Consider the following 25985-nt stretch of genomic DNA (forward strand, 5'->3'; position numbering starts at 1 on the left):
GAGGACAATTTGGTGATCCAAGGAAGTCAGCATGGATTTGTCTCCAACAGGTCCTGCCAGACCAACCTAGTTTCCTTTTTTGACCAAGTAACAGGTTTGCTGGATCGGGGAAATTCGGTTGATGTCATTTACTTGGATTTTAGTAAAGCTTTTGACAAGGTTCCCCATGATGTTCTGATGGATAAGTTGAAGGACTGCAATCTGGATTTTCAGATAGTTAGGTGGATAGGGAATTGGTTAGAGAACCGCACTCAAAGATTTGTTGTCAATGGTGTTTCATCAGACTGGAGAGAGGTGAGTAGCGGGGTACCTCAGGGCTTGGTGCTCGGCCCGGTACTTTTTAACATATTTATTAATGATCTAGATGAGGGGGTGGAGGGACTATTCATCAAGTTTGCAGATGACACCAAATTGGGAGGACTGGCAAATACTCCGGAAGATAGAGACAGAGTTCAACGAGATCTGAATGGAAAAATGGACAAATGAGAACAAGATGCAATTTAATAAAGATAAGTGTAAAGTTCTGCATCTGGGTCAGAAAAATGAAAAGCATGCCTACTGGATGGGGGATACGCTTCTAGGTAACACTGTGTGTGAACAAGACCTTGGGGTACTTGTGGACTGTAAACTAAACATGAGCAGGCAGTGTGATGCAGCGGTAAAAAAGGCAAATGCCATTTTGGGCTGTATCAACAGGGGCATCACATCAAAATCACAAGATGTCATAGTCCCATTGTATACGGCACTGGTCAGACCACACCTGGAGTACTGTGTGCAGTTCTGGAGGCCTCACTTCAAGAAGGACGTCGATAAAATTGAGATGCTTAGGGCTAATCTTGCATTGAGCAGGGGGTTGGACTAGATGGCCTGTATGGCCCCTTCCAACTCTATGATTCTATGATTCTACAACAAATCTCATTTTAAAGACATCTCATATTTAAGCTGTGATCACTGTTACTAAGAATATTCCGAACTTTCAAACCCCTAAGGGGAACATTTTTGTCAGTTTTTTAAAGAGCAGAAAAAAGGACCAACACCCCCCCCCCCCATAAAAAAGGATGACCTTGTGTAACCCTAGTATAAGCACTCATAGGTTTACATCGTTGGTGTAGCGCGGTGATTCCTAACCCTTTTGGTATGCTGAACCACAGGTCCAACTTACTTGGTAATCTAAAAACACAGCGTGCACAATTCAATACGACTGCCAACGTTTGGCATCCACCCGGCCTCGCTTTGCAACCCACTGTTGCATTAAGACCCATAGATCTAGATAGTGGATAGCGACTGAATCGTTTCTACGACCCAGCAGGTCCAAGGCAAGGCCAAGGCCGGAGAGACGCAACAGAATCCACCACTTCTAGATTTCCCACCCTCTATTGGTCAACCTTGCGCGGCCGCTATGAGACAACGAAGTCCCACCCCCGCGAATGGAACCGCTGCTCGAGGTCTCCGCGGCATCGAACCAATCAGCAGCGGCAAATGCGACGGAGACTGGCGTCTTTAGGAGCCTATGGCGGCGCTGCAGTCATGTATCGGGGAGCCGCCAATAGCGTGCGCCTCTCTCATTACCGCTGTTTGCGGCCGTAGCTGCAGACGCTAGTAAGCTGCCTCGCGAACGGTTTTTTCCCCGGGTAGCGACCGCCGAAGCGTAGAGGAGAACTCCGGGCGGGCGGGGCCAGCCGGCGAAAGGGGGGGTGGGGGTGAGGAGAATCGGCGCGAGCCGGCAGCAGCGGCCAGGCGGGGCGCGGGAGGACCCATCCGTTGCGCGGGCCGACTGGCCTGAGGTGGGGGGCGAAGACGGTTCGGTGCGGAGGGGCCCTTGGCAGTCGCAGAAATACGGTAGCTAAAGACACGGGAGGAGGATGTGGAGGTTGGGGGGGGGCTTCCCTGTTGGGCACGTGCGGGGTTCCATTAGAGGATGGGGGGGAGGGGCGGCCAGGCCGCGGGGGGGGGGGTCGACCCCTGGGGGCGCAGCGGGAAGGGCTCCGTGGCAGGCGGCGGCGGCGCTTGCTGAGGGCGGTGGGCTGCCTGCCCGCCCGCCCGCTTCCCTCCCCTCCCCAGGCGGCGCGGCGCGGCGCTGGGGTTGCTTGGAGCGCAGGCTCGGCCCTGGAGGATGGCTGGGCTTGCGCCGCCGTTAAGTGCCTCTCTGTGATCAGCAGCAGCTCCGCGCTCGGCTGGGGACGGAGGGGCGAGACGCAGGCTGGGCTCCGGCTGAAGGGGAACTCGCGGGGGGTGGGTCGAGGCGCCGAGGCGGAGCGGGGGTTTCGGGAAGGGGCCGAAGCAGTGCCTGTGGCTTCCAGCGGCGTTATAACTTTGACTCTGCCGTGACAATATCGTGGGTTTCCCCTCTTCCTCCTCGGGAACGGTTGAGAAGGGCCATACAGACACTGTTGCAAGGGGCCTGGAAGTTCTGCCCCTGGAAGCGTCTTTGCCTGTAGTTGTATAACAGAGCTGGTGGGGTGGGGGATGTGAAGGGCCGGATTGAGGCTCTTAACTGCTTAGTATTGTCTTTTGCAGAAATCATGCTGTTTCTAGTCAAAACATTTCAGAGGATTTTTAACAGTAGCTCACTAATTGGCAGTCTTTTCCATAAGATGAATATGTGCCCCAGCGTGGCTTGCTTGCCTTGTCCTGATGACCCCTGGTACTGAGAAGCAAACATTTGGTATTCCTGTAAAGTGGTTTTGTGGCACCTTAAAGACTGGCAGATGTTTTTGTGATAACATGCTTTCCAGGCTAGAGCTCATTCAATCTGATATAAGAAGGTGAAGGTTTGTCCTTGCTTCAGTTTTGGTCTGTATCCTGCTAGCCATAATAAGAACTTTGAGGGGGGTATGTAAAGATCTCAGGAGCTCTGTCCTAGTGCCAGTTATATATTGGCTTAGCTTCAGCAATGTTTGCTGCATCCTGTGTTTTATAACCATATTCTGGGACTCAGGTGGTACATGTGAAGGTGCACAAAAGTAAAGACGGTGATGTTCAACAGGAACTTCTGCAGAGCCCAGATATATACAAATAAGAACAAAGCCGTTTTCTGCCTTCACTATGCCCATTCCCCTGTAGTGGGGAGATTCCAAAGGTTCTGTTTCCCATATCAGGTGTTGAGCTGATGTGGAAGGTAGTGTTGTTGCCTCGTTGATATTGTGAATATTGTATATACTTGGATCTGTATTCCAATACTATATGTTGTGGTTCTTGAATGTTGAGTTCATTAAGCACCACTGTTTCCATTTTTCCACACTCACATGTGTATATATAAACTATAACCTGTGAAGTGAACATAACTTTTTATAGATCTAAGTGGGTAGCCATGTTGTTCTGAAGCAGCACAACAAAACAAAATCAGAGTCCAGTGGCACCTTTAAGACCAACAAAGATTTATTCAAGGTGTGAGCTTTCGAGTGCAAGCACTCTTCATCAGACTATGAACTGACCATCATGATAGTGGGAATATATAAGCAAAAGTTAATCCCACTGTCATGATGGTCAGTTCAAGTCTGACGAAGAGTGCTTGCACTCGAAAGCTCAGACCTTGAATAAATCTTTGTTGGTCTTAAAGGTGCCACTGGACTGTAACTTTTAATGTGTCTGATAAGAAAGTGGTCCACAAAAATGTATTCCACAATAATCTTCAAAATGTACTGAGGTAAGACTTTTTGTGGGTGTGTTTTCTGGAAAGAACCAATGTAACTGCTACTCTGGAATTTGTCAGGAAAGGGAGTAAGTAATACCTCTTTTTGTAAATATTATAATGAATATCTAAAGAAATATGTGAAAACATTTTCCAGAAAATTTATTGTTCTAATGAGAGAGATGTTGTAGTCATTACCAATTTCTAATAATTTGGTAATTTTTCTAATTTCTAATTTGGTAATTTTTCAGAAAATTGGTTGATCTTCACTTTTAGATGTTTGTAATTTGGGCCTGCAGAAAAGAGCAGGCTGGAAAAAATATTAAGCAGTGATAAAGCTTGTAAAACTGGTTGGATGTTTGCAGTTGGTCAAAAATGACTTCAGTATTATTTAGGTTATCAGTTCTATATTGGAGGTAGTAATGATAAAGCATTTTGTGTTCTGAGGAGACTAATATGGTACTGATGCATTTTAGCATTCATGAAATCCCACTGGAATATTGTGTGCCTTGGATATCATTGTTTAAGAAAGATGAGGGGAAATTTGAATAAAATAATTGTGTATGTGATTCAAAGGAAAATTTTTCATACCTGTGGGTTGTGTATTGAAGAGGAAGAACAGCTTCCTGTACTATGGTAGTATTGGGAAATGGCAGTTTTAATAGGAAAAATGTTGAAAAACAATGAGGAACATGCAGAAAATCAATTGAGCAATGAAGAAATCCACTGAAAAAGTCTGAAAAAAGTATGCTAGACTTGTATTTTCAGACTGCTGGTAATTCTAGGGGACTGTCCTTCATTTCATTTTCCTGACAGACAACCATCCCATTACTGTTTTCCCATTGATGCTACCTGTGTAGTAATTTCAGAAACTATCCAGTCATATTTTTTGCACACAGAGGTTCAAATGGTGGGCAAAAACTTACAATACTGGACATGGGTTTTAATTATTCCAAGGATCATTATTAAATGTATTTATTAGTTAAATAAGTTTATCACTTTTAAAAACTTTTAATTAACTTTTTATGGATCTTTGTATATGTATTTATATAATTCTAATCCTGGCTGTAAAGTGCAGATTAAAAAATCCTTTTAATGAGACACTTTTGGAACAAGGAAGACTGTTTCAGAAAAATCTGATTGCTGGGAGCATTCTTAGGGTGAATTGAAAACCCTGAAAAAGTAAAATGTGTATCTATGCTAAGGTGACCAGGACAGGACACCATTGACCGGGGGGGGGGGGGTTCATTTAACATTAGGTCTATATGGAGCAACAAAAAGTTTAATAGAACACATAAAACGCAAAAATAGTATTGTAATATATATATATATTTAATTGCAGCATTACAATTTGCCAGGTACCCCCAGATGTCCCTCCAAAAGTGGGACAATCTGGTCACCTTAATCTTTGCTTGTGTCGACATTGCTAGAGAGGGCAAAAATATGGCTAAGTGTTATTTTGGTTTGCCAGAGTTAGGGAAGAGAAGAAATAGGGATGAAGTATGTGGGAGGGAGATTAGGCACTGTGCCTAAAACAGACTTAATTAGTGAGGTCTCTGGGAATTAGCTGGTTGGTGGTAATTCCAGGGTACTGCCCTTCATTTCATTTTCCTGACAGTCAACCAGTCAATTTCACGCTCCCTCACATGCAGCCAGTTGGGTGACCTTGGGCTCTCCACAGCACTGATAAAGCTGTTATGACCGAGCAGTAATATCAGGGCTCTCTCAGCCTCACCTACCTCACAGGTTGTCTGTGGTGGGGAGAGGGAAGGGGAGGCAATTGTAAACTGCTTTGAGACTCCTTTGGGTAGAGAAAAGCGGCAAATAAGAACCAACTCTTCTTTAGAACTGGCCTGGGGCACAAAGCACATCCAGTGTACACTTTCACCTCTAAGTCACCACTGTCCATTGGAAGGATGGTGGAGGGGAGGGTCATTGGAAGTCGTTTAGGGCTGGGCAGCATGAAAGAAAATCCCCAGCATGAGAGTTGGGGAAAGATCCAAGGAACAGAAATAGGTGCCAGTGACATTTCCTTTCCCACAAATCCATTTTCTCTCTGAACATGTGTCTATATAGAACAAAATATGCCTAGAACAAAATGTAATTTTCATAATTTTCCATAGAGTAAGGGTAGCACATGAGGTGTTAGGCAAACAGAACAACACTGTTGCTGTTTTGGGGAATTATTATTCACATTTGGATGGATTGGATTTGGACTTGATGCTGGAGAGTTTATTACTGTTGAAGTAGAACCCACCCAGGTTCCTGAACAGCCTGAAAGATTTTTCAGTACAGGGGATTACCAATTTTTGTGATGTAAAGCAATATCCATCTTGGATCTCTAACACTCTCCAACTTCTGAAACATATAGTTCTGGGTCTCAATTTTGTTTGGGTCCTAAAGGGAGTGGGGACTTGTTTCTCAAGATTGAATGCAATCAAAAAATTCCTTTTATCTGAATTTTTGAGAGGAAAATTGTGGCAGAATGGGCAAATCCTCTTGATAATAAACAGTTCCCATCCTTAATTAAGACAATTTATATTTACTGATGGGGAAGGCACTGGCAAACCACCCCGTATTGAGTCTGCCATGAAAATGCTGGAGGGCGTCACCCCAAGAGTCAGACATGACCCAGTGCTTGCACAGGGGATACCTTTACCTTTACCCTTATACTTTACTGAATATGCAGAATCTGTGTTACAGATCCCTCTAATAGATGTTCCTGTCAAAGCAATCCAATATGCAGGATTGGGTTCAGAGAAGGTACCCTGAGGGATGGCATGAAGTTTGATTTTGTCGTATGCAGGCTCATGAGGCCATGGCCATGCGTGCCTCCACTACAGCAGCCATATTTTCCAGGGCTCCCATCACCTGTTGCTGTAACTTATTGCAACTGATCCCAGAAAATGTCCATAGACTCATAGAGGGGACAAATAGTCTGTTGAAGGTCTCCTTCTATACAGCTGATGCCACCTTAGTTGTGATAGTTTTTTTCAGCCAAGGCCATGACTTCCACTGCAGAGCCTAGACAACTGGTTTGCTACAGGCTTGGTAGGCCAGTTACTATTCCAGAACCATCACCCCAGCCTACCCCTTTCAGGGGAATTAGTTATTTGGGGATCACTTAGAAAAGGCATTAGTGGAAACTAGAGGATAAAAAGAAAGCCTTGCCCAGGCATGCAAGACAGAAAATCCTTTCTGTTCTTTTGTTCCCAGTGCTCCCAATGTAGAGGTACGATGTCAGAATGGGATCCTGGAACTAATCTAGACCAGCCTTTCTCAATGTTTTTACCATTCAGAAACCCCTGAAACATTTTTCAGGCTTTGAGAAACCCCAGAAGTGGCATTATCATGTATAATATAGCTGGGAAACATAGCTGTGTTCCTGCCCTCCCCTTCCCACCTCTTCCAGGTCCACCATTGACCATTTTGGGATGCTTAACAAATTATAAAAATATATATTAAAAATTACTCTCACCAATCTTGGAAACCCAGGGCTGTCAAGAAGCTCCATGATTTCACAACTGGTTGAGAAAGCATGATCTGGAGGAGGGTTTGCCTTAGTATTACAGAGATCCAGATCCACATGCACAGATAGGAGAGACAGGGACAACAATGTCCTCAGGACATGATTGGCAACATATCCTGGTGATGGGATGGCTAGCCTTCTTCAAAGAGGCCTGGCTCAATGCCCATGTAGATTCCTACGCCCAACGGGTTGTATCTCAGGGATACAAAATAGAATTCCAGATCATCCCATTGGATATACAATAGTTCCAGCAGCTTCTCAGACCCCCCCCCCCCGAAAGAAAGAAAGAAAGAAAGAAAGAAAGAAAGAAAGAAAGAAAGAAAGAAAGAAAGAAAGAAAGAAAGAAAGAAAAAATTAGATGTTCAGGTCTAGGTTTCCTTGGTGGTCAACCAAAGTCTCCAGTGATGGACAAAGTCATCTGACCTATCCAAAGGAAAACCATTCATCTTTTGTACAAAATGGCAGATTTTCACCAATGCCATTTTGCAGGGTTGGGGAACAATACTGGACTCTGTTCCTCTCAGGGCTGGTAGTCCATGTTGGAGAGTGACCTTCCAATACGTTTGTTAGAAGTCCATGCCATCTACCTAGCATGCTTGCATTTCAGGGATCTCATCAGCAGCTCCCACTTTCTCATACAAATGGATAGCATTGCAGCCAAGGGACCTACTTCAGTGGTCCGGGCGGCTCCAGGTCCACGAACCACACAGGGAAGCCAAAAAAGATTTTGACCTGGGTGGAATAACAGCTACTGTCCATTAGGACAGAATACATCACGGGAATTTCAAGTACCCTGGCTAACTGGCTAAGTAGATAAGACAGGCTCAAAGGAGAGTGGACTCTAGAGAAGGTCTTCAACCTCATTGCATCCCAGTTCAGTTTATTGTAGTTTGAATATGGTTTTCATGGCACACATCAGACTGGTCAGCTGTGGAAATCTTTTAATTCCCAAGAATGCACACATTCTGATTCAGAAATAAGATCACTGAAGACTTTAGAGCCAAAATACTTGATAGCCAAGACAAATATAGTTTTTGCTTCCAGACTTCATAAGGTCTTCTGTGTAAGTGCTTAGCAGCTTTGGGAATAGGATTCTGGACTAAGGGCAGCTATTTTGATCCATCATGGCTGTCTTCTATCTTGTTTAAAAAAAACTGTTTTGAGGGCTCAGAATACAAAGCTAGCTACTAAGTAGAATTAAACAATTGCATTTCTCTTCAGCACACCCAGTACACAATGCCTTTCTACACAAACTCTGAACTTCAGAGAAAGGGCTATTTGTTTGGCCTTCTGCAAAACCTTTTTGCCAAAGCTCTCTACATTTCAGAGAATTTGAGTGAAAAGTTGTTTTCTCTCCATCCTCACTGAGTTGTTACAGAAGGGGGAAACTGTATATGTCTGCTTTCCACTAAATGACCTGTGAGAGATAGTCAACTCCCATCTTTTCTCTGTGCATATAATTTTATGTGGCCTTCCTGTTCTGTTCAAGCCTCAGTGAACATCTGGCCTTGGTGATTGGTCACCTCCAGAATAGATTTCTGTAACTCGCTGTACATGGGCCTACCCTTGTCCTTGATCTGGAGACTCTAGCTGGTACAAAATGCAGCTGCTTGGGTTCACACAGGAACACCGTGGAGGTGGCATATCTAGCCAGTTCTGAGGCAGCTACACTGGTTGCCAGTTGCTGCAAGGTTCTGGTTTTAAGCCCTTACGCAGGTTGGGACCCACATATCTGCAGGACCGCCTATTGCCCTATGCCCCCCGCAGGACTTTACACTTTGCAGGTGATAATCTATTGGTCATGCCTGGCCTCGGTGGAATGAGCTCCCGGGTGACCTGCGGGCCTTGCGAGATCTTTTAGTGTTCCACAGGGTCTGAAAAATGGAGCTCTTCCATCAGGTCTATGGTTGAGGCTGGGGTCGCTGAGGAAGATTGAAGTGCCCCCCCCATATCTATTTATCTGTTTATCTATTTGTCCTTCGTGCAGTATTATGTATTATCGGCGTCATCTGCCCTCCTTCCTCCCCCCCCTCTAGCGGTAGGGTTGGGGGTGGGATTTATTTTGCCATGTTCTTATTTTGCTGAGATTGTAACTGAATTTTTATGTCCTTTGAATGGGGTTTTAACTTGGTTTTATGGTCTTGTGTAAACCGCCACGGGCCGACTTCGGGGGTGGTGGGGAACAATAACAATTATAATGCATATACTCGCATATAAGCCGAGGCCCTTAGTTTTACCACAAAATCTGGGCAAATTTATTGACTTGCATATAAGCCAAGGGTGGGAAATGCAGCAGCAACTGGTAAATGTACAGGGTGGACTAAGTGCTTCATCCATGCTCAATCATCACAGGCTTTCCCATCCAGCCTCCCCCCAAACAAATACAGAAAAGTCAAGAGGATGAATAGCTGCTGGTATTTGTACCCCGCTTTTCACTAACCAAAGGAGTCTCAAAGCAGCTTACAATTGCCTTCCCTTCCTCACTTGATGCCAGACACCCTGAGAGAGCACTGACAGAACTGTTCTGTGAGAATTGCTCTGGCAGGAGAACCAAACAGTGCCCCCCAGCAGAATAATAGTACCCAAAGTTGGCAACCTACTACAACAAATACAACAGCTACCAAACTGGGGACTACAGTGTCCCCCAGAACTAAACACTGAAATAAAAGAACTGTAAAACTGAAAACTGTAAAAATCAACTTTTAAAAGAAACATAACCCCAAAAAGAAAAGGTAAACAATGCTGCCCCTCAGATAAAAGAAGAAAGAAACACTGAAGAAACAGTAAATCCCAAAGCACCTCCAAAACCCACCCCACCCACAGAAACGAAAAGAATAGTTTGGAAGAAGTGATTAGGAAAGGAGGGGGGAGAATATTATAATCCCTCAGTGAAACCTTTGATGTCCTACAAACTGCCAGAGTAGGCACAGTTTTCAAGATATTTGCAGAAGGCAATGGTTAGCTGGGAGCAATTAACTCACTTGCAAAGAGCTTAGTTTTTAAGATCTTTGCAGAAGGCAAAGGTTAGCTCACTTGCAGAGAGCTAGGTTGCAAATGCAATGATGCGTATGGCTGGTTGGGAGTAGGCCTGCATATAAGCCAAGGAGGTTTTTTAAGTGCTAAAAACTGCTTGAAAACTCGGCTCACATCTAAACACCGCCCGCAGACTAAATAATTCGCTAAGGGCTTCTGGGGCGGGATCTGTCCGTGATGAGGAAGGGTCCGGATTGGACCCTTTCTCTGGACAGACAATTGGAGGGACCAATCGGCAGGCGCTTTGCGCCTGCCGATTGGTCCCTCCGATTCCCAGACCTAGCAACTGCGAGCCGCGCGCAGCGCAGCTCGCAGTTGCTCCCAGCCTGACGCTGCATCAGGCCATCGCCCCCAGCAGCCGCGTCAGGCCGCCGCCCCAGGGAGTCCGATTCCCAGCCCCAGCAACTGCGAGCCGCGCACAGTTGCTCCTGGCCTGATGCTGCAAGAGGCGCTTCGCGCCTCTCGCTGAGTCAGGCCATCGCCCCAGGGAGCCCCCAGCAGCCGCGTCAGGCCGCCGCCCCAGGGAGCCAGGGGCGCCTCCGCTGCTGAGAGCCCACCCAGAGGACCGCCACCGGGGGACACTATGGTTAGTTCCTAGCGCCCGCTGTATTCTTCATACAGTGGGCTCTATTACTAGTGTGAGTATATATGGTAATAATTATAGTCTTCAGGATTTGATTTTAAATATTTGACATTGAGTTACTTAGCTTTCCTAAAGTCCAATTAACTTATTTTAAAATAATTTGAAGTCAGTATAGTTTTCCTGGATGAGTCATGCAATTATATAAACATTAGCCATAGGGCACAGTTTAAGATGCGAAAATGTATAGCCAGGCAACTTTCAGAAGAAGAAAACTGACACTTTAAATTAACCCATGACACTGCCTAAAGTGCTCTACAAAGAGTCTCCATCCCCTTGGCGCGTAAGTTAGTCAGCTATACCAAATCTGGACTTACCCTTTTAACAGCTGCTAGTGCTAAAGGTCAGTGAAGCAATCCCATTTCTTATAGGTGCTGTTTTAGGAATCCAGCACTAAAACAAGCTTCTGTTATGTGTCCCTGATCCATTTCTTTCCCCTTAAGCTGTTTGTAAGCTATTCAGTTCTTGATCCTTCTAGTTCATTGATCCTTCTAGTTCATTGGTAGGAAATGGTAAATTTCATGTTTTATGGAAACTTATAAATAAGTTGGTTCCCTGACAATCAGGTTGTTGCTGATTATGTGGATCAAAAAAGAGATCAAATCTACCTGTTGATCTCTTGTTTGATAGCAGTTAAATGTTTAATGAAGCCAAGAATGCCACAGAGTTGGTAGCAGCTTACTTTATTCTTGAGGTTGATTAGCAAGTGTAAGACTGACAACTTGTATCTCTTAGTCCCTCAGCAGTCAGTGGCAAACCTAGAACCATACTAAGTTCTGCTATTGGCTTCCTGCTGTAATAGTAGGCAGATTAACTTGCTTTTATCTTCTTACAAAATTCTTTAAAAATTTGAAACTGTAAACTGACTGTAATCTTAGGACAAGTCAGCACTGTTCAATGAATTATGTACATTGGTAAAAATTGTTCAGAACATTTAAAATGTGATACGGTAATTCCCTTATAAGTTTGCTTGGTAGGGAACTATCAAGGACTTAAGGGTGGCACCTCACTTTCTTGTTTATCTTGCTCCTCATGCTTTCCTCCTTACCTCCTATTGGCAATCCACATATCCTCTCCTTGCCTGAGTCTTTCGTTCTCAACCATTCACCAGTCCACCATTCATTTTCATTACAACTTCATCCACAGTGGGGACCAAAGCAGGCTACATTACTCTCTTCTTTTTGTGATTCACACAATACCCCTGTAAGGTACATGCCTATGTAATGGTGACACTTTTCTAAAAGACTCAGGTAGAAACAAGACCTTTCCCACCAGGGCACAGCTATTTGCTGCCCTGAGCTGACAGGCATGGGGCTTCCAGCCTCTTAGCTATATTTTTCTATGAACTGCTTATAGCTATGCCAAACACAAACCTCAGGCCTCTGCCAGAAAATGTTGGATAAGGTGTTTTATCAGCTCAGATTAGCCAAGTGCACACCCCTATAGTTGGCTTCCTTTGCTGTAGCTCTATGTTCTGATTCCTTTTGGTATTCTTTAATAAGAAAAGTTTAGTTTAGATAGATCCAAACATTTTTGTGCACTAGATACTAGTTCCATGTATCTGCTGCTTCTATCAGTTCTAAACTTGTTCTTTAAAAAATCTAGTAAATCTTGTACATCAGCAAAAGAGAAGTAGTGGTATACAGAGGGCGAACAGAAAAGCTATTGTATGCTGCATAATAGTGTGTACACAGCTTTAGACATTAGAATCTTTTATCGAGAAAAATATTACCCACAATGCTAGAACTGTTAGTCTCTGTTTAATTTAAAAAAAATTAAAACATGCCTTCCATCAAACTCTTTATCAAACATTTCTGTCAAAAGGACATTGCCCCTGATTAGTGGGAGGGGGTATGCGTTTGAGGTGGGGATGGCATTAAGCCCCACTGTAGTCTGTGCATAGTCTCAGGGTCCTGTCTCTCATTTTTGCAAAAAGCACTGGTGCTGCCATGCTGGACGTGACCCATCAGATAAAACAGTGGGCCAGTTTCTCACACTGCTTAGGATCCAATTCGCTACATATTTGCTTTTCAGAAACTGAAAGCCAAACTAGATCAGGTATCGTTGGGATTTTGTGGGGTAAAAAAACAACTTTTGAGAGGAGTGCAATACTGTTATAATTAAGATAGAAATTAACAAGTGTAGACTAAAGTGACACTAATAAAGCTGTAAGCAGAATTGCAGTCTAAGTCAACAACATTCTGAAGTGCTAGCAAAAAGAGGGGTTAATGTTAAACTAAACCCTGTAAGGCTGATTTTCAAACTTTTTATCCAAAATCTTTTTTCCATAGAATAATAGCATGAAGGAATAGCTATGATACTTGGTGTGGGGGAATGAAGTCTGAAGATGAACATTGTCAGTGATATGTGAATGATAACACATATCTAAAGAATCTGCTTCATTTTTAGGAACAGGAAAAACGTGTTTCCTGTTTTTTTCCTGTAGAGGCCTGAGTAACAAATATTGATGATTGCAAAACGTTTTGCAAGATTGTTCCCTGTAATTGTATTTATTTGAATTTCAGGGGGTTTCTGGTGCTTGGTTCATAAGCATCTAGGTTTCAGTGTAATTAAAAAGGTTCTAGACAATCTAGCAGACAAGCTTCTAGCATTTCTGGAGGAAACTTCAGCCCTTGACCCATACCAGTCTGGCTTCTGACCTGGCCACGGGGTGGAGACTAGGCTGGTCGCCCTGACGGATGATATCCAGCGCCAGCTGGACCGAGGTGGTTCTGCCATACTCGTGCTCTTAGATCTGTCAGCCGCATTTGATATGGTTGACCACAAGATATTGGCACACCGCCTAGCCGGAACCGGAATAAGAGGGACTGCGCTACAATGGCTGGTCTCCTTTCTCCGGAACTGGATGCAGAGGGTTGCAGTGGGGGCAACTGTAAGTTGCTCTACACGGGCCTGCCCTTGTCTTTTTACCCGGAAGTTAAAATTGGTACAGAATGTGGCTGATAGGGTCCTCACTAGAACACCTTGGAGAGCCCACATTCAGCTGGTACTTCAACATCTGCACTGGTTGCCAATTTGTTTCCGGATCAAGTTCAAGGTTTTGGTTCTAACCTTTAAGGCTACACGCGGCCTGGGTCCTGCCTACCTACGGAACCGCTTGGTTGCTTATGCCCCCCTGCAGGGCCTTTCGCTCTGCGGGTGCAAACCTACTGGTGGTTCCCAGCCCTTGGGATGTTCGCCTGGCCTCAACCTGGGGCAGAGCTTTTTTGGCCCTGGCCCCAACCTGGTGGAATGAGCTCCCGGAAGAGCTAAGGGCCCTGCCGGAGTTAACAGCTTTCTGCAGGGCCTGCAAAATGGAGCTCTTCCGCAGGCATATGGTTGAGGCCAGGGTGGGCGGATCTGGGCTCCCTGGGTTCATCTGAGTGATCTGATTGCCTCACTCCCATATCACAGTATTAGCACCCTGATGTCCCTCGGCTAACGTGGGGTGGGTTGGGGGGTTAGTGGGGTTAGGTAGTGCTCACCTGTCGCCTAACGTTGATAACGTTGATATTGTGGATTGGTTTTAATGGTTTTAACTGGGGGTTTTATTGCAATCTTTTATCTTGTAAACTGCCATGAGCCTAAGGGAACGGCTGTATAAAAATTTAATTAATTAAATAAATAAATAAATAAAATTTGTAAAATATGTTCTCTGTGTGTATGTTTTCTAAAATAGGTTTCTAATGGCAATGCTGAACATTTTGATTGATTTCTTAAATAGTTCATATTTACCCATTCTTCTGATTCAACTTCAGTATTTTATACTCAAGCACTTTGTCCAGACATCAGATGCATCCTTAATGACTTAGTGATAAATGCAAATTCTCGTTTTAGTTCTCTTCTACATATGTTTGTTCATATAGCTTTATAATACAATCACCATTTTATACATGTATGGTTGTGTATTTCTCATAAAGAGAGCAATCAAACTATTTTATTTATGCTGATAGTATATAGCAAAAAAAGGTACATAGCCATGTCAAAATGTGAAGATAAAATGTTACATAGAACACATGTGGATATAAACCTTAATCTGCTTTTAAATTCTTTTAAGGTCATGATGGTATCAATTCCAGAATACTATGAAGGCAAGAATGTCCTTCTCACAGGAGCTACTGGTTTCATGGGAAAGGTTCTTCTTGAAAAACTATTAAGGTCTTGTCCAAAAGTAAAGGCAGTTTATGTGTTGGTGAGGCACAAAGCAGGAAAGATGTCCCAAGAAAGAGTGGAAGAAATGATCAGCTGCAAGGTATGATTCCATAAACGATCATATTCTGTATGATATACATGTGTTTTTCCCTTACCAACATGTTTCTGGATCAAGTTCTTCTCAAAACAAGCATTTGTAATGGTGTTGGTCAAAAGTAGCAGCAAAATTAATTTAATCAGAGGTAAGCATGAGACCATTAATCTTGTAATTAGAGTGTTTTTGGCCAGCACATACATAGTTGCTTTGCATTCTGGTTATAAACATCTGACATGCTCCAGATACCAGAAATGGTTTCTTGGCTGCTTACCTGGTGCTCTAAATGTTCATGTATTTTTGCCAGCTCCTTACAATGAAGTGAACAATATTTGTTTCTATTATTTGATTGCTTTCAGATTCTTTTGCCCTGCAACCGGAAGACAAGTGGTATTTCACAACTAGTTTATGTGATTATGGTGAAGAGAAGTACTTTCTTGCATGACTTTGCATGAATTGTGCTGCCACCTGTATAAAGTGTCTATGTGTACTTAGCACACAACACAATATTGGATCTCTAGTATACGCTAATTTTGAATGGATTACAGCACAATTTAATTGAGATACTTTGCTTATGGAAAGTTACACATAGAAGTTCTTTGCTGTAACAGTAAGGTGTTAAGATTGGGCTTAAGCGTGTTTGAAGAAAGTTTGCAGCAAATATGGAATGGACTGAAGCTAGTGATGACCACTAGGATAGGATTAGCTTTATAAAACAAAACTGGTTGACATCTCCTTTTAAGCAGTCAGCTTGATGCATGCCCTTCCTTAAGTCACTATTTTAGACCATGTGCCTTGTCTATAAAATCTGCCATGCAAAGGATTGCCAACTTCAGTTTTGGAAATTCCTGGAGATTTTGGGTGGAGCCTGTAGATGGTGGGGTTTAGCATATGCCTTCACCAGGATAGAATGCCAGATTCCACCATCTAAAGCAGCTATTTTCTCCAGGGGAACTGATTGCTGTAGTCTTGAAGATTGGTTATAATTCTGAGATATCTCCATGTCCATCCTGGAGACTGGCAGCCGCATTTTCACAGGGTTGTAGGGTGAATGTGAGTTCCTATAAAACACTCCTTATATATAGATGGCTGGTGTTTTGTTGGTTGGCCTAGTAACTGAGACTTTATCACATTCTAGCAGTCTTTATGCAAGAACAGTCTTCTCTTACTTAGGGAGTGCCTTTATTTGACTGGTCACTGAGTCACATCCTGCCACTTGATAATCACTGGGTAGAGCTGGTTCTCTATAGGTGTAAGATATGTTTGAATATTCTCCTATGTAAAATACTAAGTACAAACAAAAGGCTGGCATTACAGGGAGAGAGAATTAGCTGAGTCCTTTTGCCACTGTAGTGGAGGAGCATGAGAATATGGTAGACTTGTAAAATCTGATTCTGTAACTGCATCCATTGTATGCTAGAACAGCAGCAACTCCTTTTCTCCTTCCTCCACCCCACCTGCTGCACTGTTATCTCCCATCCACTTCCTCCACCTCCCACATGCAGCCATTACACATGTCAACAGGCCAGTGAAGGTATGTGTTCTGTACAAATTTAGATAATGCTGCTCTCATTTCACTCTTTCCTTCTAGTTTTTAATTTTTCAGATTTTTCTGCACATTTTTAATGGCCCAGATTTGCAGATATAAATATCAATAAATGGGGCCACGTGGAGAATTATAATGGTTGCTGTCGCTCTGCAGCATACTATAAAAGTTGTTTTTGTGGAAGAGGTAGCGTTGTTTTATCTCTGAAATTTCTGGTTTTGCCCAGCCTCTTGTTCTGTGAGTCTAATTGTACTAAGCATACTGTGAACAACTGCAACATTATGGTTTTTTTAATGAAAAAATGGAACATTTTGATATAAGATAATTAGCTAAATAGTTAGAGAAAGTTAATGACTGTGAAACTCTTTCCTTGATGTGTAACAGCTTTTATCCTAGAGGAATTAGGAGGAGTCTATATTCCTGTGTATGGTATTTGCGCATAGTGAAAAGTAAAAGGTTTCCAAGGTATGTTGGAAGTATAAGAATCACTAAGTACATAGCATACAGGAATGTTGATCAGCCCTTTGGGTATTTTATGCCCCTTTTGACTATGTAGTGGTAACTGCATACCCAACCTGCCTGAGTTTACCTTGCATTCTGTTTACCACAGGCTACAAAGCTTCTCATCTGTTGATTAGTGTTTGCTAATGCTGAGTAATTAGGCTTGCTTCCCAGGTATTGGGTGATTGATGAGTTGTTCCAGCCCATTAACAAGGTAATTTGTCTTTGATAGGATGACTCATTTGTTATTATTATTTATCTAAGTTCTATACCGCCCTCCCAGTGGGCTGGCTCAGGCGGTATATAGCATGGATATATGCATAATGAGTTAAAATAATTAATTGATTCAATTAAAACAGTTAAAATTAGGTTAGCAGCAGTAGTTTAAGTTTTGGGTCTTAGTGCCAACTGACGGCATCAAGTGTTCCAGTTTATGATAGTTCTTTCAGAACTAGAGTGAATTCAGGAGGCCTCTTTCCAATAGGGAGGGCCCAGTCAGTTTTATTGTTTCAGTGGCCCCCCAACCAAAGGAGTTCCACCTTGCAGGCCCCGCAGAACTGTGCCAATTCTGTCAGGGCCTGAATGTGTTTTGGGAACTTGTTCCACCGGATGGGGGCCAGGACGAAAAATGTCCTGGCCCTGGTTGGGGTAATGACAGTCATGGTTATGCATACAGGGCTTGTAAGATGAAGCTCTTTGACCAAGCTTTTGGTTGGGGCCAGGGATCCGATAACATCTAATGGCCCCCAGTTAAAAAACACTCATACGTTTACATGAATCTGGTAACAGACCTATTCAAAGGGATTTCACTAGAAATACTAGGTGCAATTGAAATTTATGTTGCTGTTAGTTAAAGATGGTCTTAAATAGTGTAAAGCAGGGGTAGTCAACCTGTGGTCCTCCAGATGTTCATGGACTACAATTCCCATGAGCCCCTGCCAGTGTTTGCTGGCAGGGACTCATGGGAATTGTAGTCCATGAACATCTGGAGGACCACAGGTTGACTACCCCTGGTGTAACGTATTATTTTAATTGTGCATGTTTTTATTGATGTTATATACCACCTTGAGCCGGTATACCAAGATGACAGTATATAAATGAAATAGATAATATAAATAAAATAAAAGTACTGCTGCACTATTTTTAATAGCACCAATGAAATGACAAGAAGTAGTAAAAAAGTTAAAATTAAGCTTTACAGTCACGATTAGAAAATGTGGTCATTAAAATACAGGAACCTGAAGCTAAAAAGTGAGTGGTTCCTAGATGTAAGAAAGATTTCTCAGCACCCACACTAGCCTGTGGTCCTCCACATGGTGTTGATATGATCAGTTCAGCATTTCCGTAGGTCCTAGTATGCATAGAATCTGATGTCTGGCTTTTCCATACATGGCATGCAAATTGTGTGCAGTCTGGGCTCTGCATTAGTTTTAATGTGTGAATTTGGGGACCAGTAGGATATTGATTCACCACCTTGTATAGATAATCAACATGTACACAATGGTGGGGTATTCTAAAATGATGTAGAGGAAGGTTGTTCTTTCTTTGGTTTATTTATTTGGGAGAAATAGAAATTTGGTGGAAATATGGAAGCAATGTGGTAGCAGAAGTTTTCAAGTCTTTGTAGATTTAAACTGATATCTTGTACAATTTAACATGAATCCAGAAACATTTTAGACCCATTGGATCAAAAAAGTGACCCAGAACCTAAAGTGGAAAATAAGGAATTGTATTTAAGAGAGTTGAATATGCTTTTCTTTCCATACTATTTACACGTTCCATTGTCCACTACCATGATAATTTATTGCATACTTTGTTAAATAGATATAAAGTTACTTTGAGGAGCAGCTAAAATTATTTTAAAACATTGCCTTTTTCACTCATTCACAAGGGGGATAGTCCTTATTTCCATTTTTTAATTGGTAAACTACAGATGGGATGAGCAGGAAGAGAGCCAGAGTTCCCTGATTTTTCAGGTTTGCAGTCCTTCACAGTTCTGTTCAGAGCATGTCTTACACTCATCATTCCATCTGAGTTGTCAGCCTTATATATTGTATAGAAAGATTGTAGCAATGCATGTTTCAAGGTACCTAATCACAGACAGCTGCTTCTGTTTATTACACATGGTATTACAGAAGCAAGCCCTGGGCTTATATACTCAGATTTCCATCCTTCTACAAGAGATCCTAGCTTGCCAGTTCAGAAGTAATGGCAAGCTGTCATTTGCTCTGAAACAGAAAAGGGCAAAATATCAGCATTTGAAGGGATCAAGTGTATATAAACCCATAGAGTAGCCTTTTTCAACCTTTTGACCATGGAGGAACACTGAAAGATTTTTCAGGCTTCAAGGAACCCTGGAAGTGGTGACATGCTCCCTCAAAGAAATAGGTGCAGAAGTAAGATGTAGGAGCCAGTCAGTTGATCATTTACCATTGATTGGGTCCCTCCCTCTATAGGCCCCTAGGCTGGACATCGCCAGTACATTCCCCTCTGGGGTGATGGTGGCTGCTGTGGTAGGGTGTGAGCAGATGGGGTAGGGGAGTTTTGTAGATTGTTTTTCGCCGCCAATATTAATGATATGTATTGAGTTTTATGAGGGTTTTAAAATTTTATTGTAAGCCAGCTTGCTCAGGAATGGTGGTCAAGCCAGCTTGCCCAGGAATGGTGGTCAATAAATAAAATTATATATATAAAAACAAATCCATACTAGAGAAAAAAGAGACTAGGCCTGTAGAGTGACAGGTGAAGTGGGCTCCAGTCATGCCTGGTGATGTCTGCAGCCCTCCAAACTTTTGGGAAAGTCTGTGTAACCTCTGGGGAGCTCTTGTGTAACTCTGCCATAGAGGTTCATTCACATAAAGCCAAGCAATAATTTGGATTTCAGTGTGAGCTGGTTCTCTCATTTGCAGCTGTTGTATGTTGTATGAATTACTAATACTAAATCTAATTTCTCTACTACAGTTACTCTTGAGCTACAAATGACATACATTAGCTTTCTGAATCTACCATTACATGTCAGAAGTTCAGGTGTAGTTGGTAATGTAGCTTGAAATAGTACTTTCCAATAAACAGATGTAGCAATGTTTCTAATGGTTTTTACGTTTAGTTGGTATTAAGATTGCCAGGTACCCCCTGGAGACCAATAGGAGTGGCTGGATTAGAGTTGGGAAACTTCTGGAGATTTGAAGATGGAGCCTGGAGACGACAGGAACCTCAGTATGGTATAATGCCATAGATTCCACTCTCCAAAGCATCCGTTTCCTCAAGGGAGACTTATCTCTGTAGTCTGGAGTTCAGCTGTACTTTTCAGGGGAGCTCCAGGTCCCAGCTGGAGGCTGCCATCCTTACTTGGTATATATGTTGACAAGCTTAGAGATTTGAAAAGGCTGCAGTTTATTATCCAAAATGATATGTAGAATGGAGGTTTCAACAAATAAGTTAAATGCTGCTCTCAAGGTACTTCTGTTAAACAAAATGTCTGCCTGTTCTGGATTTTCAGAATGGTTACAAAATGCTTCCATTTTTTCAGATATGATCTTGCGTATGTTCTGGTACCTTCCATGCTCAGCAATTTGCTTGATATAAAGTGGTTCTTTGTAACTCACTAAAGATCATTTAGAATTCCCCAGTGCTTACAGCAGCCTTTTTTACTTTTTGACTGTGGAGGTACCATTGAAGTTTTTTTTTTTAGGCTTTGAAGGTACCAGAAAATTATGTCAGCTGGCCATGTGCCCCCTGAAGTGACATGTCACCAGAAATGACATTACACAGACACAGAAATCCTGGCAAACTCTAAGCATTATTTAAATAAAACCTCTTTTTTAAAAAAGCTCTGACTTGTTTACAGTATGCATGACATCACTAATAAAATCAAATACTTGTTAACATGAGAAGTTAGTTTCATTTGTATATGCCCCTCTCTTCATGCTAAATATGGAAGAAATATTGTTTTAACTCCAAGAGTCTCTGAACAAGGTGCAATCCTAAGTATATTTACTTGTAAACAAACCCCATTGTAATTAATGGAACTTTTTCCATAACAGATGGACCTGTCTATATTAGAATCAAACCTGAACTGCGCAATTGCTCTTTGGATCTCTGATCATGCATCTGGAGTTCCAGTCACTTTTAATAGCCATTGCACTTACCCTCCTAATAAACCTAGTATTCTCCCCACAGGCTTTGAAGTCTTTCCCTTTAAGAATTCCCTTAATCTTCCAAGGCTGTACCCCCAAAACTCCAAGAATTTCCCAACTCACATCTGGCAACTGTAGAGCAGCCCTGGCCATCCAGCCACCCTCCTATCCGCCAAGACAACCTAGAACAGCTCTGAATGGATGGCCAGTAGTGTGAGGCTGGTGTAGGCCTCTCTCCTGCCCTCCTGCCAAGGTCCAGAGTGGCCCAACAAGCCTGCCCCAACTTCATACTACTGGCTGCTTCAACAGGCTGAAATCCAGTCCACTGGAATGGCAAGTAGCATGAGGCTGGGATAGGCCTCTTGCCTACCTACCCTTCCACCAGAGAAGGACTCACCTCTCAACTGCAGCTCCAGCCACCACCAAAGACACAGGAACAACTGAGAGGTTTGAATGGCCGTCCTACCACCACCACTTCCCCCTTCCTCCAGGCCCATCATTTTCCATTTTGGGTGGGGGTAGGGTTGACCTGCTCAAATAAGGGAAGAAATTTTAAAGATTTTTTTTAAAATCCTATCCTAGGAACCAGAAACAGCAGAGTGGGAGGGCTCTCCCCAGCTGCTATTTTGAGCCCCCCCCCAAGAAACACTACAGTAGCATTGAGTGGTTGGGAAACCCTGGCTTAACAGGATTCTCGTCGTTTTTTTGTTTTGCAGAACTATGAGGTTATAAATAGGAAGTCTTTCTTAGTTTGCATAGATTTTTATTGTGTAAATTGCATATGATTTCAAGAATAGTTCATAAAAGGAAAGGTGTTAGGGACGAGCCAGAAATCCGCTCCTCTTTCTTTATTTGGACAATGACATTGTTTCCTCTTATGCTTTGTTGAGATGTAGGGCTTTAAAAATGGCTTATCTTCTATCATTCTGACCAGCAAAGTCTGGAGCTTTCCTCCAATTCATATGATGCTTTATATGGTAGAAGATCCTCATAAGTTGGAGAAAGACTCTTAACTTTGAACAGAATGATAGGATCCAAACCTATTTTTAAACACTGTTGTTGTTGTTATGTGCGAAGTCGTGTCCGACCCATCGCGACCCCATGGACAATGATCCTCCAGGCTTTCCTGTCCTCCACCATTCCCCGGAGTCCATTTTAAACACTACAAACCATTTTTTAAAAGTTTATGAAACACTGGATCAGGTCAACTACAAGCATTGGGGGGTTACTGTCGTGGTTCGGTCCTTGGTGGCTTGGGAACCGGACCGAACCCCGCCATCAGAGGCGCCCGCGATCACGGAGGTAGGGCATGGTGATCATAGGCAAGCCGGCAGCTGGGCGCCCCACCCGATCGTTGAGGTGGCAATGGCCGCTAAAGAACCTCAATGTCCCCCTCCACCTTTTGACAAGAGCCCGGAGATGGCCCTTTGTTCCAGGAAAATGGGCCATCAGGAACCCCGGAAAACCTCGCATATGTGCATGAGTCATGATTGTATCAGCATGTTCCCTCCGCAAGTACTGGGTGGGGCAATACAGCCTAAGGAGGTGGGTTTTGTATAAAAGGGAGCTTCCACCTGGGTTTCGGTGGAAGCTCTTACTCCATACCAGCGGACTCCACGTTGCTGAAATAAAGCTTGTTCCTGTTGTATCGTTCACCAGGCCTGGCATGACGTTTTCTTCAAAGGGGCACCCTGTTTTTTCAGTTAGCAAGCGGGTCCCCGACATCGTAAGAGCTTCCCACCGAACTCCAGGGTCGGCATCGCATCCGAGCGCTTATCGGGACGGATCCAGAGATGGCGTTTTCAAGCAACGGGGCGGTCTCGACCCCCACGAACCCCGGGAACATGAGTTTAATGTCCCCGGGAGATTTCCTCCGAAAATCGGGGGGCCAGGAGCAGCTGTCCGGGACCCCGAGACCCTCGGCAGCGGCGGCCAAGGGAAGGCGCCGGGCCATGGGGTTCCCAAGCACGGCGGGGAGCGCGCCGAGGTCTGGGGGGTTGGCCCCAACCTGCGACACCCAGCTGAGGCAGGCGCTTCGCCCGGTAAGACCTGAGGAATCCCTAGAGGACCTGCGGCGGGCCATGGCGGACTTGGCCAAGCGCTTGCAGGCAGCTGAAGCCCGTGAGCAAGCTCGGGCCGGGCCCGGAGGGACTGGTAATACAACGGCGGAAGGGATCGCGTCGAGTGAGGACGTCTCCAGCGACGAGGACGAGCCCGGCACTGGTGAGCGGGCCCCGGACCCCGACCCGGAGCAGTTTTCAGTCCCGAGTAGGCGAGACGGCCAGCGGAGAGGCGAGACAGCAGAGGATCTCGGGGGAGCGGGTGAGCCGACGGGGCGGCGAGAGCCGGACCAACGCAGGAGCGACGTGCAAGGCAGGGAGCGGCACGACGTCGTTGGGCAAGTTGGTAGCCGGTGGAGCGGAGCAGGACGAGACGGCGGACGCCGAGAATCCCGGATCCGGAGGGGGTCGGACTACTCTCCAAAACGTTCCCCCCCAGAGCTTAAGGCGCGTTTCGACGGGACGCCGGACGACCTCCCGCAGTTCCTCCTCCACGCGCTGACGCATGCCCGGAGGTATGGAGACCGGTATGAGGACTCCGAGGACTTGGTCTGGGGGGTGGCCTCGTGTCTCCAGGGCAAGGCGGGTCAGTGGTACCTAGGGTTGGCCGAGCGCGGCGACCCGGCAACTCGGGACCTGCAGGACTTCGTGGTCGCGCTCCGCCGACGATTCCAGGACCCCCAGGCTGAGGACAAGGCAAAGAGTCGGATCAAGGGACTTCGACAGGGTACTAGGGGGGTTATGGACTATATAGACATTTTCCGGAGGGAAGCAGGCAAGGTGTTCTCCTGGAACGAGGAGACCCAAATCGAGTACTTCCGGGAGGGCCTTAACCCGAAGCTCAGGGAATGGGCCGTGATCAAGGGGACGGAAGAAGATCTGTCTACACTGGAGGGGTGGTGTTTTGTGGTCGCCAAGCTGGAAGCCAGCCTGGGTTGGGCCGCCGCACCCCCCCGGGAGGCCAAAGGCGGGTCAGCCGAGGCGCCGAGACCGGGCCCCGACAACTCTCGCCCCAAACGACCCCCGAACCCCGAGCGGGAAAGGAGACGCCGGGAAGGTCTGTGCCTGAAATGCGGGGGGTCAGGACATTTCGCAGCAGCGTGCCAACGGCAAGGGGGGGAGGACCGCGGGCTCTCCCAGGGGGGAGGTGCGACACGCCCCCAGCAGGCACGCCGGGCGGAGGACCTCCGCAACGAACCGGGAAGCGCCCAGGCGACGGGAAACGGCCAGGACCTGCTGTAGACGGCGCCGGGCAGCAGGTCCCGCGGTGCGAGGGAAAACCCCTACAGCATGAGGCGCGACCTCCGAACGTGGTAATTTTAGAGCTCCGGAACCCGGAGAACGGACTAAGTTGGGTGGGGGAGGCTCTTTTGGACTCTGGATGCGACCACAGCATGGTCCACCCCCAGATAGCCCGGGCTTTGGGGCTACCGAAGCGCATTCGGAAGGTTCCCCTGGTTTTCGTCCAGATGGACGGCAGCCCGATTCAGGGGGGACCTTTCGGGGAGGAGGTGGGTCCTATCGCCATCCACATAGGGGACCACCAAGAGCTGCGGTGGCTGATCCAGGTCCCCGTAGCGGGATATCGGGCGGTGTTGGGCCTGGATTGGCTGAAGGAACACAACCCCGTGGTGGACTGGCGGGCGGGGACCCTGAAGTTCGACTTGACGGTGGGTGCACGGCATCGGGTCCCCCACGAGAATTCCAGCCACAAGAGGACGGCGGCGCGTCCCAGGGGAGCGGCGGCGGCGCAGCAGGAGAAACCCGAGCCCGAGGTCCCGCCAGAGTACCGAGACCTCGCAGCCGTTTTCAGCGAGCGGGAAGCGGACGAGCTACCCCCACACCGCCGCACGGACTGCGCTATCAACATCCCAGAGGGGGCGGTACTACCCAAAGGGCGCATCTACAAGATGAGTGAGGGTGAGCTCAAGGACCTCCGGGAGTTTTTGGGTAAAAATCTGGCCCGAGGTTTCATCCGGCCCGCTTCCAGTCCCATGGGAGCTCCAGTCTTGTTCGTCCGGAAAAAGGATGGGTCCCGACGGCTGTGCCAGGACTACCGGGGCCTCAACGCCATCGCAGCGGGGAACGCTTACCCCCTCCCGCTGATCCCGGATTTGCTGGCCCGGCTGGGCAAAGGGACTCTGTTCACTAAGCTGGACCTAAGGGAGGCGTACTACCGGGTACGCATCCGGGAGGGGGATGAGTGGAAAACAGCGTTTAACTGTCAATTGGGACAATTCGAATTTAAAGTGATGCCGTTCGGTTTAAGCGGGGCACCTGGGGTTTTCATGAGTCTAATTAATGAGGTGTTGCAGGACCTTCTGTTTCAGGGGGTGGTTGTTTATTTGGATGACGTCCTGATCTACAGCCAAGATCCCCAAGAGCACGTGACCCTGGTGAGGGAGGTGTTAAAGCGCCTGCTGGCAAACCACCTATACGTGAAGCTGGCTAAGTGCGAATTCCACCGTCCCTCCCTGGACTATTTGGGCTACCGCATCTCAGCCCAGGGCATAGCTATGGACCCCGAGAAGGTGCAGGCGGTGCTGGCCTGGGAAAGGCCCCGCACCCGGAAACAGCTACAGAGCTTCCTGGGGTTTGCTAACTTTTTTAGAGGCTTCATCCCCAGATACTCCTCCGTAGTGGCTCCCCTCACGGACTTGCTA

General features: G+C 45.5%; 1 protein-coding gene across 5 annotated transcripts in view; it reads left to right on the forward strand.

The window, feature by feature from the left end:
- Positions 1–1442: 1442 nt before the first annotated feature.
- Positions 1443–25985, forward strand: part of FAR1 (fatty acyl-CoA reductase 1) — a 61734-nt gene continuing 37191 nt past the window's right edge. For 2 of the 5 annotated variants that reach the window (XM_077321850.1, XM_077321852.1), the window contains exons 1-2: positions 1443–1599; positions 14891–15085. In XM_077321850.1, the coding sequence (XP_077177965.1) occupies positions 14894–15085 (192 nt within the window). In that variant the 5' untranslated portion in view covers positions 1443–1599; positions 14891–14893. Of the gene's footprint in view, positions 1600–1687; positions 1840–14890; positions 15086–25985 lie in introns of those variants that run through there. The other 3 variants (XM_077321848.1, XM_077321851.1, XM_077321849.1) reach the window with 2 other exon arrangements.

This window comes from Paroedura picta, chromosome 2 (assembly GCF_049243985.1).
Source record: "Paroedura picta isolate Pp20150507F chromosome 2, Ppicta_v3.0, whole genome shotgun sequence".
NCBI lineage: Eukaryota > Metazoa > Chordata > Lepidosauria > Squamata > Gekkonidae > Paroedura > Paroedura picta.